The following is a 17,540-nucleotide window of genomic DNA, read 5'->3' on the forward strand; positions in this document are numbered from 1 at the left end:
GTATGCTCATGCTCATGTCAGTTAGGCATTTACAGTGTTTCTGTGAAGCAGAAAAATAAACCTCACATAGAAACTTCAGAAATAGTTATAGTTTTAAATTAGTCAGTTAGTTTTTTTTACACGTTGTTTTGAGTGTAATAAAAATGTTGAGATAGAACCTTTGGTATAGCAAAAAGGAATTGCTTTTAATAGTTATAAATATAAAGATAAAACCTAATTAATACAGAAAATACAATTACCTAGCAGTGTGTGTATATAAAATAGAATCTTCTCGATAGATGCAATGTTTCTAGTAAAGATATCTAAACAATGATACTAGCACTTCTGTCTTAACAGGCAAACGAAGGAACCTCAATGATGAAAACATGGGGGACTGAAAAGTGGAAGTGCCCTTAAGTCCACATTCTATTTAATGGCCAGTAAGGGGGCAATAACTGTGGCTGAAAAATGATTGTAGGTTTTAGAAACAGTTATTGGAAAATGGCTCTCAGCCCTGGCTCCTATAGAAACATTCCAAATGTGTTTATGGGTTTGGTCATTTATTTTGGGTCATATTGAATATTGCGGGTAAATTATAGTGATATTTAAGGTATCAAAAAGTTAAGGTTATTCAAGTATTCTCTTAATTTTGTTACACAGTCGTTTGCATGTGTATTGTGTGTGTGTGTGTGTGTGTGTGTGTGTGTGTGTATATATATATATATATATATATAAAAAAAAAACACCCAGCACGCCCCTGCGGGCGGTTTATCCTTCAAGCTCGGGTCCTCTACCAGAGGCCTGGGAGCTTGAGGGTCCTGCGCAGTATCTTAGCTGTTCCCAGGACTGCGCTCTTCTGGACAGAGATCTCCGATGTTGTTCCCGGGATCTGCTGGAGCCACTCGCCTAGCTTGGGAGTCTCCGATTACCACGGGGACCACCGTTACCTTCACCCTCCACATCCTCTCGAGCTCTTCTCTGAGCCCTTGGTATTTCTCCAGCTTCTCGTGTTCCTTCTTCCTGATATTGCTGTCATTCGGAACCGCTACATCGATCACTACGGCCGTCTTCTTCTGTTTGTCTACCACCACTATGTCCGGTTGGTTAGCCACCACCATTTTGTCCGTCTGTATCTGGAAGTCCCACAGGATCTTAGCTCGGTCATTCTCCACCACCCTTGGGGGCATCTCCCATTTTGACCTCGGGACTTCCAGGTTATACTCGGCACAGATGTTCCTGTACACTATGCCGGCCACTTGGTTATGGCGTTCCATGTATGCCTTGCCTGCTAGCATCTTGCACCCTGCTGTTATGTGCTGGATTGTCTCTGGGGCATCTTTACACAGCCTGCACCTGGGGTCTTGCCTGGTGTGATAGACCCCAGCCTCTATGGATCTTGTGCTCAGAGCTTGTTCTTGTGCTGCCATGATTAGTGCCTCTGTGCTGTCTTTCAGTCCAGCTTTGTCCAGCCACTGGTAGGATTTCTGGATATCAGCCACCTCCTCTATCTGCCGGTGGTACATACCGTGCAGGGGCCTGTCCTTCCATGCTGGTTCCTCGTCTCCCTCCTCTTTCTTGGGTTTCTGCTGCCTGAGGTATTCACTGAGCACTCGGTCAGTTGGGGCCATCTTCCCAATGTATTCTTGGATGTTCGTTGTCTCATCCTGGACTGTGGTGCTGACACTCACCAGTCCCCGGCCCCCTTCCTTCCGCTTAGCGTACAGCCTCAGGGTGCTGGATTTGGGGTGAAACCCTCCATGCATGGTAAGGAGCTTTCTTGTCTTTATGTCAGTGGCTTCTATCTCCTCCTTTGGCCAGCCTATTACCCCAGCAGGGTACCTGATCACGGGCAGGGCGTACGTGTTGATGGCCCGGATCTTGTTCTTACCATTCAGCTGACTCCTCAGGACTTGCCTGACCCTCTGCAGGTACTTGGTGGTTGCAGCTTTTCTAGCGGCCTCTTCATGGTTCCCATTCGCCTGCGGGATCCCCAAGTACTTGTAACTGTCCTCTATGTCTGCAATGTTGCCTTCTGGTAGTTCAATCCCCTCAGTTCTGACTACCTTCCCTCTCTTTGTTACCATCCGACTACACTTCTCCAGTCCGAACGACATTCCAATGTCATTGCTGTATAGCCTGGTAGTGTGGATCAGTGAATCGATGTCTCGTTCACTCTTGGCATACAGCTTGATGTCATCCATGTACAGGAGGTGGCTGACAACTGCTCCGTTCCGTAGTCGGTATCCGTAGCCAGTCTTGTTAATGATCTCACTGAGGGGGTTCAGGCCTATGCAGAACAGCAGTGGGGACAGAGCATCTCCTTGGTAGATCCCGCACTTGATGGTGACTTGTGCTATGGGCTTGGAGTTGGCCTCTAGTGTTGTACGCCACATCCCCATTGAGTTCCTGATGAAGGCTCTTAGGGTCCCATTGATCTTGTACAATTCTAGGCATTCCAGTATCCAGCTGTGGGGCATTGAGTCATAGGCCTTCTTGTAATCAATCCAGGCAGTGCACAGGTTGGTCAGTCTGGTCTTGCAGTCTCGGCTGATTGTTCTGTCTACCAGTAGCTGGTGTTTTGCGCCTCTGGTATTCTTGCCAATTCCTTTCTGTGTCCCGCTCATGTATTGACCCATGTTCATCTTAGCCGATATGATGCCTGACAGGAGCTTCCATGTAGTACTGAGGCAGGTTATTGGTCGGTAGTTGGAGGGGACCGGTCCCTTCTTGGGGTCCTTGGGGATCAGGACCGTCCGGCCTTCAGTTAGCCATTCCGGGTGTCTCTCGTTAACTAGCAGCTGGTTCATTTGTGTTGCCAGACGCTCGTGGAGTGCAGTCAGCTTCTTCAGCCAGTAGGCGTGAACCATGTCGGGCCCTGGTGCTGTCCAACTCTTCATACTGGAGACCCTTTCTTGGATATCTGCCACTGTGATGGTTACTGGACCCTGTTCAGGGAGGTCGCTGTGGTCAGCCCTCAGATCCTCTAGCCACTGAGCATTGCCGTTATGGGTTGCATCCTTCTCCCATATGCTCTTCCAGTATTGCTCCGTCTCCAGCCTTGGTGGTGCTGTTCTCTTATTGTTCCCTTGCCACTGAGAGTTGGTTTATTCTCCTGCTTTCTATCTCTCTGGTGTACCTCCTCAAGCGGCTGGCCAAGGCTGTGAGTCTTTGCTTGGCAGTTTCCAAGGCCTCAGGTATGGACAGCTTGCTGTATTTCTTAGGCACCTTATTTGTCGCACCTTTCTGCAACTCCGTTAGTTGGCTAACCTCCCTCCGTGCTACTTTGATCTTGCCCTCTAGCCTCCTTCTCCATGGAGGGTACTGCTCCTTGTCGCTGTTCAACTTGTAGCCAAGCATCTCACTGATCACTGTTGCCGTACTGTAGATCAGCTTGTTAGTGTCGGTAATCGTGGTTGTAGGTATTGCCCGTAGTGCTGCATTAACATCATCTAGCAGACCTTCTGAGGGTACTTCACGTAATCTTGGTAACCGGCTACGGGGGATCGAGGTTTCAAGCTTGGCCATGATCCTATTTTTCAGGTCAGTTCCTCTCGCACTCAACGATCCTTCTCCTATCGCACTTGGGGCTATGTACCCAATCTACTTGAATAACCTTAACTTTTTGATACCTTAAATATTTGAATATTGAATTTTTTTTTTTTGGTTTGCTTTTTGTAATACAAAGCAATATACTTCTCCATGTTGAAAATATTACAGGGTAATTTGTTCTCTTTGCAGTAGCATATTTAAAGGAAACCATGCAAAACTGGGAGATAGATAAATAAAGGACTGTTTTATCATTAAACTTGGCAAAAACAATTCCAATTTCTGTCATACATGGTTAAGTGGCATATACAAGACACTGAAAACAATGACACATGAACTGAGTTGCATCCTTTTTATTGAATCAATGTTCATAAATGCTCTCCTTATATTGGCATTTATTTTGTAGACATTTAATGATTGCTTTAATAATATGGGAGGAAACGTGTTCCTCATACACAGACTGGCTTATCACAGCAGTGTGAAGCTTCGCTTCCTGCGAATATGTTGTCCAGCAGCTGCGGTGCATTCTGTGTTGGTACAACCACACTCCTCCACATACATGTATGTGTAGGGGACCGTGTCTCCATTTGGGCAGACCAGGTCTACAGTGCGATTGCTGAAGCATGTCTCCTTACAGCAGGAACAAGAATGCTGCATGACTGCTGCTTCTTTAGAGTACCTGAATACAGAAGAGGATGGGTTTAATCAATACTGAAACTATATAATAGTATTTTTTAAAACGTTTCAGAGGAAATTATTTTTAAGATTATCCTTACATGGTATAAGTGTTGCAGGATCCTTCGCAATATGGCATATCTACCTCCTGGGCAGACGTACAGTTGTTGTGTGTAATATTGGTTTTCATGGACATGAACTTGCATGCCTTCTCCTTCTCTGCGCCTTTTCAAAAAAGATGCACAGTTAGCCTATTTTAATTTAAGTATCTTAACCTAAAACAAACTCAAATGTTATACTCACAAATTTTACAACAGCCGTTTGCTGCAGTTTGAATTGTCCCCTAAGAAGGAAAATATACAACAACGACTAAATACAAGAAAATATACAGCAACAAAAGTTGTTCAACTTCTGTTCACACAGATGAATGCAAACAAGATGAATAATGAGAAAATGGATACTTACAGGCTGACAGCTGCTCTCGTTGAATACTGGGCAGACTGTGTGTGAAGTGCTTGTTGTTAAAATCTCACCATTCTTAACACAGGTATACTCATCACACCTATTCTCAGTTGGTGACCAGGTTTCTCCTTGCTGAAGATAATTGAGAGAGATGTATATGTACACACACATATTTATTTAAACATAAATAAACATAAGCATGTGGCCTTGCAGCCAACTTACAGACAAGAGTTGCTTGGATCCGTTAATATTGACAACACAGTGTGTCTGCACACACTTCCCGCAGCACTCATCTGAATCAGTTTTTACATATTCATATCCCTGAAAGACAAAGAGAGGGGGCACATTTTGGTTGCCAAGTGCAATATAACAAAGCTACATCTACACTACACTGATATTGTTTAAACTGGGTGTTTCTTACCATGTCACACGTTTTGTTACATTCCTGATCCTTACAGCTTATTACAGTAGAATTTTGTTCAGCCTCACAGGTACACTCCTGACATACAGACCCAGGAACTGAAGAACCAGGCTAGCAGATAAACAGAAAATAGCCGTACAGAATTATGTGCAGTAGAAATCCTTAAAGGTAAAAAAGGTGGCCAATCATTTGCTTCTTATTTACCTGGTATTCAGTCTCATTCCGAACACAAACCTTTTTAGGTTCTAGGAAAAAGTAAAAAATGACTAAAGATAAGTGAAAGTGCTAATTTTGTCATTAGGTTATGCATCAATTTAAACTGCAGTCTTTAGTTTACCGCATCTAAGTTCTGGACAGCATTTTCCCTTAGGAATACTGACAACTGGCTTTTTTCCAATTGAACAGGTCACATCTATGTCTGGGCAACCGCCAGGTTTACACTCTGTGGAGATGATAAAACATTTATTCAGAGTCAAGAATTAACATGAGCTAACAGTCATCTAAACACATTAAACACACGATTGCCTTGATGCTACAAGTCTTACGGCAAACAGGGGTAGAACAGCAGGGATCTGATGGATCAGTTTGGTTGATGAGGACAAATCCATCATCAGAGCATTCTGTTATGTTTGGTTTTGGGCACTCCTTAGGCTTGCAAGTCACAGTCTTTGTGGATTCTTCACAGGTGCACTTCTGGCATTTGAGCTCAAATCTTTCATTGAACTGAAAGTCATATAGAAAGTAATATATAATACTGTGGTTTCATTTGATATGTCACATTTGTCTCTTGCAGCTAAGTAAAGGTTAGGATTTTAACTGAACATGAAATTAAGACTTTGCTCACCTCACGAGAATTACCCTCAGGATCAAGACATCCTGTTGAAACAAAATTATTTAATCTTAATTGTAATTAATTCCAAACATAATCATTCATTCACTGCTTGCAGTAAAGCGATTTCTTATATTACAAGTCACTTAGAATTTCCTCCACACGTATAGATCCACACATATAGATCACAAGCATCACAATGTGTATTCACTGAAATGATTCAACTCGGGCAATTATACCAAACTTACCACATGTTTTCACACATATGTTGGACTGTCTGCTGAAAAGTTTCATTCCATCAGGACAAAAACAGCCCTCAGCAGTAAAGTTCATGGTGGGTTCGTAAGAACTAAAATATTCAGACAGTGAGAAAAAGCATTAGCCCTTTTGACTATAATGAATTTTCAAGGCAAATAACACAAACCGTTTCCCATTGCTGGGAGGACCAAAACAAAAAACAAAAAAAAACACATGGCAGGGCTCCAGTTTGATCTATTAGTTGCACCAGAAAAAATGTGACCAACAATCAGGCATTTCTAAATCTGGTAAATCTTAACACTAGAATTTCACCAGCTTAAAAAAAATAGAATAAATAACTCATACTGTGACCCCTCCCAGTTGTACCGGAACTGAACATGTGCAAGTGGCATCTGCATGTTTGATATTTATGTGTTTCAACATCCCAAGTTTATTTCTTACATTTGTTCTTGTTGGTCATTAGCTGATATTTTACATTTCTGTGTAATGTCTTTAAAGTTGTCCGATCCTTCATGATAGTTAACAGGTCTGACAGCAGTTTAGGATAGCCTATCGGGTGTTTTTCTCTCTGCATTTGTTTTTCACTGCAAGTGTAAAGTATTTACTAAAATATTTATACACTAAATTGCAACACTGTTTGTGAAACCTCACTGTCACAGCAACTATGGAATTTGTACACCTTTGAAAATCTATAAATACAATATAGAGGCATGAGCAGTTTTACTGGTTGATTTGAGCCCCACATAATAAAGATTCTTCTTTTTGTTTATTGTCCTTCAGTCATGTTAACCATCTCTAGACCCAACAGTCTTAGCTAATTATAGGCCAATCTCCAACCTTTCTTTCATATCAAAAAACCTTGAGAGAGTAGTTGTCAAACAGCTAACAGATCATTTGCAGAGGAATGGCTTATTTGAAGAGTTTCAGTCAGGTTTCAGAGCTCATCCCAGCACAGAAACAGCTTTAGTGAAGGTTACAAATGATCTTCTTATGGCCTCTGACAGTGGACTCATCTCTGTGCTTGTCCTGCTAGCTTAGTGCAGCGTTTGATACTGTTGACCATAATATCCTATTAGAGCGATTAGAACATGCTGTAGGTATTACAGGTACTGCGCTGCAGTGGTTTGTATCATATCTATCTAATAGATTCCAATTTGTACATTTAAATGGAGAGTCCTCTTCACACACTAAGGTCAATTATGGTGTTCCACAGGGCTCAGTGCTAGGACCAATTCGGTTAACATTATACATGCTTCCCTTAGGCAGTAACATTAGAAAACACAGCATACATTTTCACTGCTATGCAGATGACACCCAACTCTGTCCATGAAGCCAGATAACACACACCAATTAGTTAAACTGCAGGAATGTCTTAAAGACATAAAGACCTGGATGGCCGCTAACTTTCTGCTTCTTAATTCGGATAAAACTGAGGTTATTTTACTCGGAGCTGAAAATCTTAGAAATATGGTATCTAACCAGATTCTTACTCTGGGCGGCATTACCTTGGTCTCCAGTAACGCTGTGAGGAACCTTGGAGTCATTTTTGACCAGGACATGTCCTTCAACGCACATATTAAACAGATATGTAAGACTGCTTTCTTCCATTTGCGCAAAATCTCTAAAGTTAGAAATAACCCGTCTCAGATTGACGCTGAAAAACTAGTTCAAGCATTTATTACTTCCAGGCTGGACTACTGCAAAAAGTAGAATGGGAGGGAGAGCCTTCAGTATTCAGTCCCCTCTTCTGTGGAACCAGCTTCCAGTTTGGATTCAGGAGACAGACACTATCTCTACTTTCAAGATTAGGCTTAAAAGTTTCCTTTTTGCTAAAGCATATAGTTAGGGCTGGACCAGGTGACCCTGAATCCTCCCTTAGTTGTGCTGCAATAGACGTAGGCTGCCGGGGATTCCCATGATGCATTGAGTTTTTTCTTTCCAGTCACCTTTCTCACTCAGTATGTGTTAATAGACCTCTCTGCATTGAACTATATCTGTTATTAACCTCTGTCTCTCTTCCACAGCATGTCTATTATCCTGTCTTCCTTCTCTCACCCCAACCGGTCGCAGCAGATGGCCGCCCCTCCCTGAGCCTGGTTATGCTGGAGGTTTCTTCCTGTTAAAAGGGAGTTTTTCCTTCCCACTGTCGCCAAAGTGCTTGCTCATAGGGGGTCATATGATTGTTGGGTTTTTCTCTGTACCTATGAAGCGCCTTGAGGCAACTTTTGTTGTGTGGGATTGACACATTAGTGTGTCAATCCCACTATGAGAAGACTAAATTCAACCTGGAAAGCTGTTCCCAATCTAATGTACCCTGTATTTTTAAACTAAGGGGTCTTTAACAAATGTATAAAATGCATAAATAAATACATATATTTAGTGGCAGAGTGTTGTTTCTGCTTAACTGCAAGAGGAGACGTGAAGCAGAGTGATTTAGGGAGCAGTGTCAGGTCGGATTTGACTGGCACAAATTTACTAATCATGCCAGTCTTTGTAGTTGACTTATGAGGAAATAACTTGTTAGGTGGCTGCTAGGAAGCACGATGATATACGATGATGACATATCATGCATAATTAATGCCTTCATTTAATATCTATAAATTAAATTTTACTTTTTGTCCCTTCCACAATTTCCTACTTACTGTGTCAAATGTTTAACTGCTCCTCAACCTCCTTTAATAATGACAATACTTGTAATAAGTGTAGCTAGACAGGCCCCTGAAAGTAGTTTAACCACTATTAGCTTTCCCCCAACAGATTGTCCAGAGCAGTTGAGAAAACAGGACAACCCATTTACGTTTCAAATCGTTTTACCTCACTTGGAAACAAACCTTTTGACAAACAGAAGACAGAGATACCTTGAAACCATAGTCTATTGTCTTCCAGGGGCCAAACTGAAGAAACGCTGAAACTACGGATAAACACCGATTTTGTAAAATGATAATTCATGGCAACATTCATGTTTACATTTACAATTATGGATCATATAGCAGTGGGAATATATTTCATTATTGCAGATGTATTTCTGAAGGAGTTGTAAAGCATATAGCATATAATTCCTCCACTTCTTCAGTGCCATGTGCCAACCCAGTGCAAAGCAGCTACCTAAATTCCTCTCACAGAGGCCCATTATCTTGTTAGTGATGTTATGTCTTCACTGTATATGATAGCTTTGGGAGAATTTCGTTCTCCACGAGCTTCACCTACACCCCCCCGCCGCTACTGCTCGCCTGCTCACTTCAACGGAGGACGTGCCGTCCGAACCGCCGGACGAGGGATTACCCGGCCTGTCGGAGCCGTCTCCAAGAAAGAAGCGACGTTTGCGCCGTCGGCGTGGCACCTCACAGCCAGATGTCGAGACATGTAAACAATCGGCTGTGGTGAGTGAAAGGGACACTTTTTCTGCTGCGTCGGACTCTGTGACTGTGTTTTCTGGAGCTATTGTTTGTGTGTCTTCTGAAGATAACAATAATTTTTCTGTCTCACTCATGGCCACTGCTTCAAAGACTGTTTCTCTTGAGCCTACGCTCTGTGTTAATGACTGTTTCCATTCTGTTTCCAAGCCTGGTATTATGAATTTAGACAATGAAAATGTTTGGGACCCTTTTTCACCTGCACTGATTCATTCAGGGGAAGTTGTAAACCTCACCAAAACAGTTTTTCCTGATCATGTTCTCCCATCCACACTTTCACCACAGTTTAACGTTGGGTCTGCAATTCAGTTAACGGTTCAATCAGCAGCTGCGCTGCCCTCAGTTCAGTCAGCAGCCGCGCTGCCCTCAGTTCAGTCAGCAGCCGCGCTGCCCTCCGTTCAGTCAGCAGCCACGCTGCCCTCCGTTCAGTCAGCAGCCGCGCTGCCCTCTGTTCAGTCAGCCACTCCACCACTCATTATGACTCCACTACAATCGTCTCCGCTACCTGTAGGTCAGTCTGTAGCCGCTTCGCTGCTTATTGCTCTGTCGCCACCAGTTCAGCTGTCTGCCCGCTCATTTACTCAGCCACCATCCTCACTGTCTCATTCAAAGCAGGGAACACACTTCACCACAATATCTGCTGGTTCTCTTAAGCTGGCCATGTCAGAGACAGTTGCTCCCTCTAGGGCCTCCCCAGAGACTGGGTGTCAGTCACCAGCTAACTCTGGACCCCTAGAGGTCAAGACGCCAGCGCCAGCAGCCTCACCGGAGAACTCACCAGAACAGTCTCAGCTCTCAGCACCCCCTGAGAGTTCAAGTGAGTTCACCCGTCTGCCTCCGTCCTCTGCTGAGTGTATTGGGGAACACTTTCAGCCCTCTGAGGACTGCATCCCACTGTTGCTGCCTGAGTCTAGCCACTGTGCTGCTCAGTCCCAGCCAGTGTCCACACTGGCGGAGGTCTCCGTACCTGCTGCTTCAGTGTCTGTTTCCACCGGAGGGCCAGAGGAGCCCGTCCAGTCTCAAGCCATGTTAGCTGGGGTTTCGGGAGAACCCAGCCAGCCTCAAGTGTCGTCAGCTGGGGGTTCGGGAGAACCCAGCCAGCCTCAAGTGTCGTCAGCTGGGGGTTCGGGAGAACCCAGCCAGCCTCAAGTGTCGTCTGCTGGAGGGCCCGAGTCGCTCGTCCAGCCTCAAGTGTCGTCTGCTGGAGGGCCCGAGTCACCCGTCCAGCCTCAAGTGTCGTCTGCTGGTGGGTCCGAGTCGCCCGTCAAGCCTCAAGTGTCGTCTGCTGGTGGGTCCGAGTCGCCCGTCCAGCTTCAAGCCAAGTCAGCTGGTGGGTCCGAGGAGCCCGTCCAGCACCACGCCTCATTTGCTGGGGGTCCTGGAGTACCCAGCAAGCACATCCTCACGTCTGCTGACGGTCCGGGGAAGTTTGTTCAGCCACCACCTGCTGAATCATCCCCTGTGACTTCTACACCGTTGCCTGCATCCACATCACCTCCTGCAGCATCACCGCCTGCAGGTGTCCGGCTGCCTTCAGGTTCCGCAGCCGTCCCGCTGCCGTCAGGTTCCGCAGCCGTCCCGCTGCCGTCAGGTCCAGCTTCGCCTTCGTCTTCGTCTGGTCCAGCTCCGCCTCCGCCTGATCCAGCTTCAGCTCCGCCTTCGTCTGGTCCAGCTTCAGCTCCGCCTTCGTCTGGTCCTGCCTCGTCTGGTCCTGCCTCGTCTGGTCCTGCCTCGTCTGGTCCTGCGGTTGCAACACCGCCGTCAGAGCCCGCTCGGCCTATTCTGCCTCACCTCTGGCGATTTTTTTTCCAGGCCTCTAAGTTGGCTTCATGGCCATTGTGGACGGCCTCCGGAAAGAGTTCGTCGCCGCCGCTGGCATCGCAGCCGACCTCCAGACCTGCTCAGTGGCCACCACTGCCTTCCAAGTGGTCGGCCTCCCGATTGGTTTTGCCTGCGCCGTGGCCGTGTGCACGGTCGGCCTCCAGAACTGTTTGCCCGTCGCCGCCGTTGCCATGTGCACGGTCGGCCCCCTGAACTTTTCATGGACTCTTGTTGAGCTCTGATTTGGTTTTGTTTTTGATCTGTTTTCCTGTGTTCTTGGACTGTTTTCTTGTGTGTTTGGACTCTTGTGCTCCTTGTTTTTTGTTTCGGACCCTCCTTCCTGGACCCCCTCCGCCCGCCTTGGTCTGGTGCTCTTTTTTTTTGTTTTGGGCTGTCGGGACACAGCCCTTGGAGGGTCGGTACTGTCACGGTTCTGGGTCAGTTTGACCCAGTATTTTGAGTTGTCATGTTTTTGCAGGTTTAGTTTAGTTCCATGTGTCATTTTCTGTCTGTCTCTCTATGTCGAGTCTGCGTCTTAGTGTGATGGTTTCTTGTTCCTGTTTTATTGTGAAGGTCTGCTTCTCATGTGAGTGTGTTCAGTTTTACCTCTGTCTCATCTTGTTGATTATTCCCAGCTGTGTCCACCACCTGTGTGTAATTCCCCTGTGTTTCTCTGTGTATTTAAGTCGTGTCCTCTGTCATTGTAGTTGCTGGTCCGTCTGTGTATTCACCATGTTTCATCCGTGTGTTCCCTGCTGTCTACCATCGTCTGCCTCTGCTCGCCCTCCATGTTCATGTTCTGGTTTCTGCACTGTAGTTCAGTTGTTTTCCAGTATAGTTTCATTTGTCTTCGTTTGCCATTTTTCCTTTGCCATTTATTCAGTAAACCACCTTCACACCTTCACGACTGCCTGCGCTTGGATCCTCCTTCATTTCTTCCACACGGCTCTTCTCACTCGCCGTGACACATACATCCATCTCTGCATCATCTATCGTATTGCAAATAACCCTCTGTTGCGGCTTACCTCTTGAGCCACAACCACCCTCAAGTACTTGATGTAATCCCTGGTTGCTCCAATCTCTATGCCAAATTATCCTTAATCAAAATACTTAACTGAAGTTGCCTATGGTGTGTTTATCAGAGTGTGTGTGAATGTTAGAAAAGAAAACACTTAGATGCAGAAAAGGAATGTGTGTTTGAATGAGTCATATTTACTTGAGTACTGAGTGCAAGTGTTTTTGATTATTTTATCTGAGCTGAGGACTAAATCTGTTTAAAAAGTCAGAATTCTGATAGGAACTCTGAGTAAGGCCCAAGTTGATGATGGGTTTTAATCAGTAACACTGTAAGGAAACTTGGAGTCACTTTGACCAGGAAATGTGTAGAACTACTTTATTGTCCTCGAACCATTCTTTAGATTTGCTGCAGCAGGAATAGTCTGCTTGTTGGCTTTGCATTATACCACAAGTGTCTCTTGCTTACTGAACTGTTTTCACTCTCTCTGTGTTTATATACCACTCTGCATTTAATCATAGTTTTTATTAATCTCTGACTCTCGTCCACAGCACATCTTTTGTCCTGTCTCCCTCTCTTCACCCCCTAGCTGAATGAGGCAAATGTTGTTTTGCCATAAGCCAGCAAAACTACAGAGGGTCTTCTCTGTATAATATTAGGGTCGTTACCTTAAAATTTAAAGTGCCTTGAGGCAAATATTTTTTTTAGATTTTGTGCTATGTAAATTGAATTGACTATGACCCTACGAGCCATTGGAAACTAATACAAATGCTTACATAAACTTTATAATAATTATTTTAGAGCTGTGCATTTTCCAAAGTCTTAGATGTTTTATTTATTTTTAAAGCATTTCCTCTAATAAAAACATTCAGGAGTCACTCTGAAATTTGTTTCAGTTTTCAAGATTAAGGATATTTTTCTAATTTGTTGCTTGACACTTTACACACATGCCTTTTCCATTACAACTTACTTGTCTTCACAGGTTGGCTGATCTGCAGGACCACAAGGCTGATAAACTTGGTGTGATGGGCAGTGACTGGCTGTTTGTGAAATATAAAAACAAATCTTTTTTAAATATACATCCTGTTAAACCAATTTGTTAAATAACATGTACTGTAGACTGTTTTATCTCCTAAATACTATAGGATAACAAAAAAATTCCTCAAACAAGCCAATGAAATTACAATTAAATATCGCAAGCTTTCTTACCACACCACTTTTCTGTTTTAGTGTGGTTCCTCCAGTAAACACAAACTCCAGCACGAGCACAGGCTGCTGCATAAGTTTGCAAACTTGTGCACAGCACTTCTGTTTTGTTAACATTGCTGCTATCAAAAATGCAACCCTTGTAGAAATTATATGGCGATATAATAGGATGGCACTTTGCAAAGAGACTGTAAAAAAGAAAAGAAAAATATTGTGTTTTAAATGCAAACGGAATGGAGATAATCTGGCAGAATAGATTGGATAATGTCTACCTGCTATTAAGCAGCTCACAAACGCCTGTTTTGTATAGAGGTGGTGGTTCTTGTGCACTTGTAGATTTTGTAGGCGGTACAGTGCAATTGCCTTGGCCAATATCTTTTGCAGTCCAGTTGTCAGCCATCGCTGCAAAACTTTCAGCAAGCTGACCTCCAGGCAATATGCAGTCATCACTCGGGTTATTGTTACATGTTCCTGACAGTAATTATAATACAATTAATATAGAGGTTTACCTCAAACCAAGGGCTACTCGAGAGAGAGAGAGTTCTTACCACAATGACCCTTGGTATTATTGCCGAAGTTTTTATATGGAAGATTAACACTGAAGCCAGTTCCTCCAAATGTAATGACCACTTCTAGTGAAGGGATCTCCAAAACCAAGTCAAATCCTGAATTCATGACTGTAACACCATTTTGTGAATAGGGCAGCTTCAGACGTACTCCATTTTTCAGTGCCTATATCAGAAACCAGTGCCATGAAAAAAAAGGTTGAATACTCAAAATTAACAATGAGTGCTTCTATTTGTTGTTCTCTTATCTTTGAATGACTTTAGGCAAATATGAATACTGTATACAAATACTGTATAACTGCCGGTGCAAGAAAGATCAAAGCAACAATAGAGAATCACTGGTCCTTGCTTTACCTCCAAATTTGATCTTCCAGTAAGGTTATGATTTGTCAAATTGAAAATTTGCGATCCATTTAAAATAATTATAGATCGAAGACGGGAAACATCTTCAGTGGAATCAAACACATTATCAATGTAAATCCTTAAGTGATGCCTTGGATTAATTTCTTGCATTAAAACATAAGTGCAGTTTCCTTGATAATTGTAATAGAAGCCATCAAATGTAATGTAATGATGATTGCCCCATCCTTTGCATTCACCTGGAAAAAGAGGGCAAAAAATTAAAATATGAAATTGATTAAAAAAACAAAACAAACATATGTCATTTAAAAAAAAAAAAAAAAAAAAAAAAAGCACTAACCAAATTTACAAAAAAAGACTCACAATCACAAGCGTAATGTTGACAGCACTGGAACTTGTCATATAGAAGAACTGGTTTCTTTCCATTGCTGCAAGTTATGTTTTCAATGGGTGAACAGTGATGAGGAAGTATTTGAAATGTGTTGTTGTCAAGGGATATGGCCTTAGTGCAGTTGCAAAAAGGATGAAACTCTTGTCCCTGGTACAAATTGGGGGGGTATGTTGAGAAAACACGATTGCAAAACCAGAGAAAGTACATGGCTGTAAAATTATAAAATAAGGTTCAATCATACCTTTGTAACATGAGTGGTAGAATGCATGGTGGATTTTGGTGTTCCAGTTATAATCCTAGTATGATTTGTTGGAGAAGTTGAAATTGTAGTTGGTGTTTCAGTTGTGTTTGTAGAATGAATTGGTGTTGTTGATGTAGGAGTAGTAGTTGGTGTTTCAGTTGTAGTTATAGAATAGGGTGGTGTTGTTGTAGTAAAACCTGTTGTTGTAGTAGGTGTACCAGGTGTAGTTGTAGAATGAGTCGGTGTTGTTGTAGTAGAACCTGTTGTTGTAGTCTGAGTTGTAGTTGTAGAATGAGTTGGTGTTGTAGTCGGTGTTCCACTTGTAGTTGGAGAATGAGTTGGTGTTGTAGTTGGTGTTCCAGTTGTGGTTGTAGAATGAGTTGGTGTTGTAGTCGGTGTTCCAGTTGTGGTTGTAGAATGAGTTGGTGTTGTAGTTGGTGTTCCAGTTGTGGTTGTAGAATGAGTTGGTGTTGTTGTAGTAAAACCTGTTGTTGTAGTCGGTGTTCCACTTGTAGTTGTAGAATGAGTTGGTGTTGTAGTCGGTATTCCAGTTGTGGTTGTAGAATGAGTTGGTGTTGTAGTTGGTGTTCCAGTTGTGGTTGTAGAATGAGTTGGTGTTGTTGTAGTAAAACCTGTTGTTGTAGTCGTTGTTGTAGTTGTAGAATGAGTTGGTGTCGTAGTCGGTGTTCCACTTGTAGTTGTAGAATGAGTTGGTGTTGTAGTCGGTGTTCCACTTGTAGTTGTAGAATGAGTTGGTGTTGTTGTAGTAAAACCTGTTGTTGTAGTCCAGCTTGTAGTTGTAGATTGAGTTGGTGTTGTAGTCGGTGTTCCAGTTGTTGTTGTAGAATGAGTTGGTGTTGTTGTAGTCATTGTTGTAGTTGTAGAATGAGTTGGTGTTGTAGTCGGTGTTCCACTTGTAGTTGTAGAATGAGTTGGTGTTGTAGTCGGTGTTCCACTTGTAGTTGTAGAATGAGTTGGTGTTGTTGTAGTAAAACCTGTTGTTGTAGTCCAGCTTGTAGTTGTAGATTGAGTTGGTGTTGTAGTCGGTGTTCCAGTTGTTGTTGTAGAATGAGTTGGTGTTGTTGTAGTCATTGTTGTAGTTGTAGAATGAGTTGGTGTTGTAGTCGGTGTTCCACTTGTAGTTGTAGAATGAGTTGGTGTTGTAGTCGGTGTTCCAGTTGTGGTTGTAGAATGAGTTGGTGTTGTTGTAGTAAAACCTGTTGTTGTAATCGTTGTTGTAGTTGTAGAATGAGTTGGTGTTGTAGTCGGTGTTCCACTTGTAGTTGTAGAATGAGTTGGTGTTGTAGTCGGTGTTCCGCTTGTAGTTGTAGAATGAGTTGGTGTTGTTGTAGTAAAACCTGTTGTTGTAGCTGTTGTTGTAGTTGTAGAATGAGTTGGTGTTGTTGTAGTAAAACCTGTTGTTGTAGCTGTTGTTGTAGTTGTAGAATGAGTTGGTGTTGTAGTCGGTGTTCCACTTGTAGTTGTAGAATGAGTTGGTGTTGTAGTCGGTGTTCCACTTGTAGTTGTAGAATGAGTTGGTGTTGTTGTAGTAAAACCTGTTGTTGTAGTCCAGCTTGTAGTTGTAGATTGAGTTGGTGTTGTAGTCGGTGTTCCAGTTGTTGTTGTAGAATGAGTTGGTGTTGTTGTAGTCATTGTTGTAGTTGTAGAATGAGTTGGTGTTGTAGTCGGTGTTCCACTTGTAGTTGTAGAATGAGTTGGTGTTGTAGTCGGTGTTCCAGTTGTGGTTGTAGAATGAGTTGGTGTTGTTGTAGTAAAACCTGTTGTTGTAGCTGTTGTTGTAGTTGTAGAATGAGTTGGTGTTGTAGTCGGTGTTCCACTTGTAGTTGTAGAATGAGTTGGTGTTGTAGTCGGTGTTCCACTTGTAGTTGTAGAATGAGTTGGTGTTGTTGTAGTAAAACCTGTTGTTGTAGTCCAGCTTGTAGTTGTAGATTGAGTTGGTGTTGTAGTCGGTGTTCCAGTTGTTGTTGTAGAATGAGTTGGTGTTGTTGTAGTCATTGTTGTAGTTGTAGAATGAGTTGGTGTTGTTGTAGTAAAACCTGTTGTTGTAGCTGTTGTTGTAGTTGTAGAATGAGTTGGTGTTGTAGTCGGTGTTCCACTTGTAGTTGTAGAATGAGTTGGTGTTGTAGTCGGTGTTCCACTTGTAGTTGTAGAATGAGTTGGTGTTGTTGTAGTAAAACCTGTTGTTGTAGTCCAGCTTGTAGTTGTAGAATGAGTTGGTGTTGTAGTTGGTGTTCCAGTTGTGGTTGTAGAATGAGTTGGTGTTGTTGTAGTAAAACCTGTTGTTGTAGTCGTTGTTGTAGTTGTAGAATGAGTTGGTGTTGTAGTCGGTGTTCCAC

At 43.1% G+C, this 17,540-nt stretch overlaps 1 protein-coding gene across 1 annotated transcript in view; it reads right to left on the reverse strand.

Moving 5' to 3' along the window:
- Nucleotides 1–3,993: 3,993 nt before the first annotated feature.
- Nucleotides 3,994–17,540, reverse strand: part of LOC147324811 (mucin-5B-like) — a 45,612-nt gene continuing 32,065 nt past the window's right edge. The window contains 18 exon segments of the mRNA XM_086302731.1: nt 3,994–4,204; nt 4,302–4,425; nt 4,504–4,543; nt 4,666–4,794; nt 4,885–4,983; nt 5,084–5,194; nt 5,288–5,328; nt 5,421–5,525; nt 5,629–5,806; nt 5,928–5,959; nt 6,161–6,261; nt 13,390–13,459; nt 13,629–13,813; nt 13,898–14,096; nt 14,174–14,357; nt 14,546–14,790; nt 14,915–15,151; nt 15,381–17,531. Coding sequence (XP_086158857.1) covers nt 3,994–4,204; nt 4,302–4,425; nt 4,504–4,543; nt 4,666–4,794; nt 4,885–4,983; nt 5,084–5,194; nt 5,288–5,328; nt 5,421–5,525; nt 5,629–5,806; nt 5,928–5,959; nt 6,161–6,261; nt 13,390–13,459; nt 13,629–13,813; nt 13,898–14,096; nt 14,174–14,357; nt 14,546–14,790; nt 14,915–15,151; nt 15,381–17,531 — 4,442 coding nt within the window.

The sequence above is a fragment of the Aulonocara sp. 'chitande type north' Nkhata Bay genome, linkage group LG7, assembly GCF_057382095.1.
Source record: "Aulonocara sp. 'chitande type north' Nkhata Bay isolate Kocher_YH1m ecotype deep benthic linkage group LG7, A_spYH_male_GT1.1, whole genome shotgun sequence".
Lineage (NCBI taxonomy): Eukaryota > Metazoa > Chordata > Actinopteri > Cichliformes > Cichlidae > Aulonocara > Aulonocara sp. 'chitande type north' Nkhata Bay.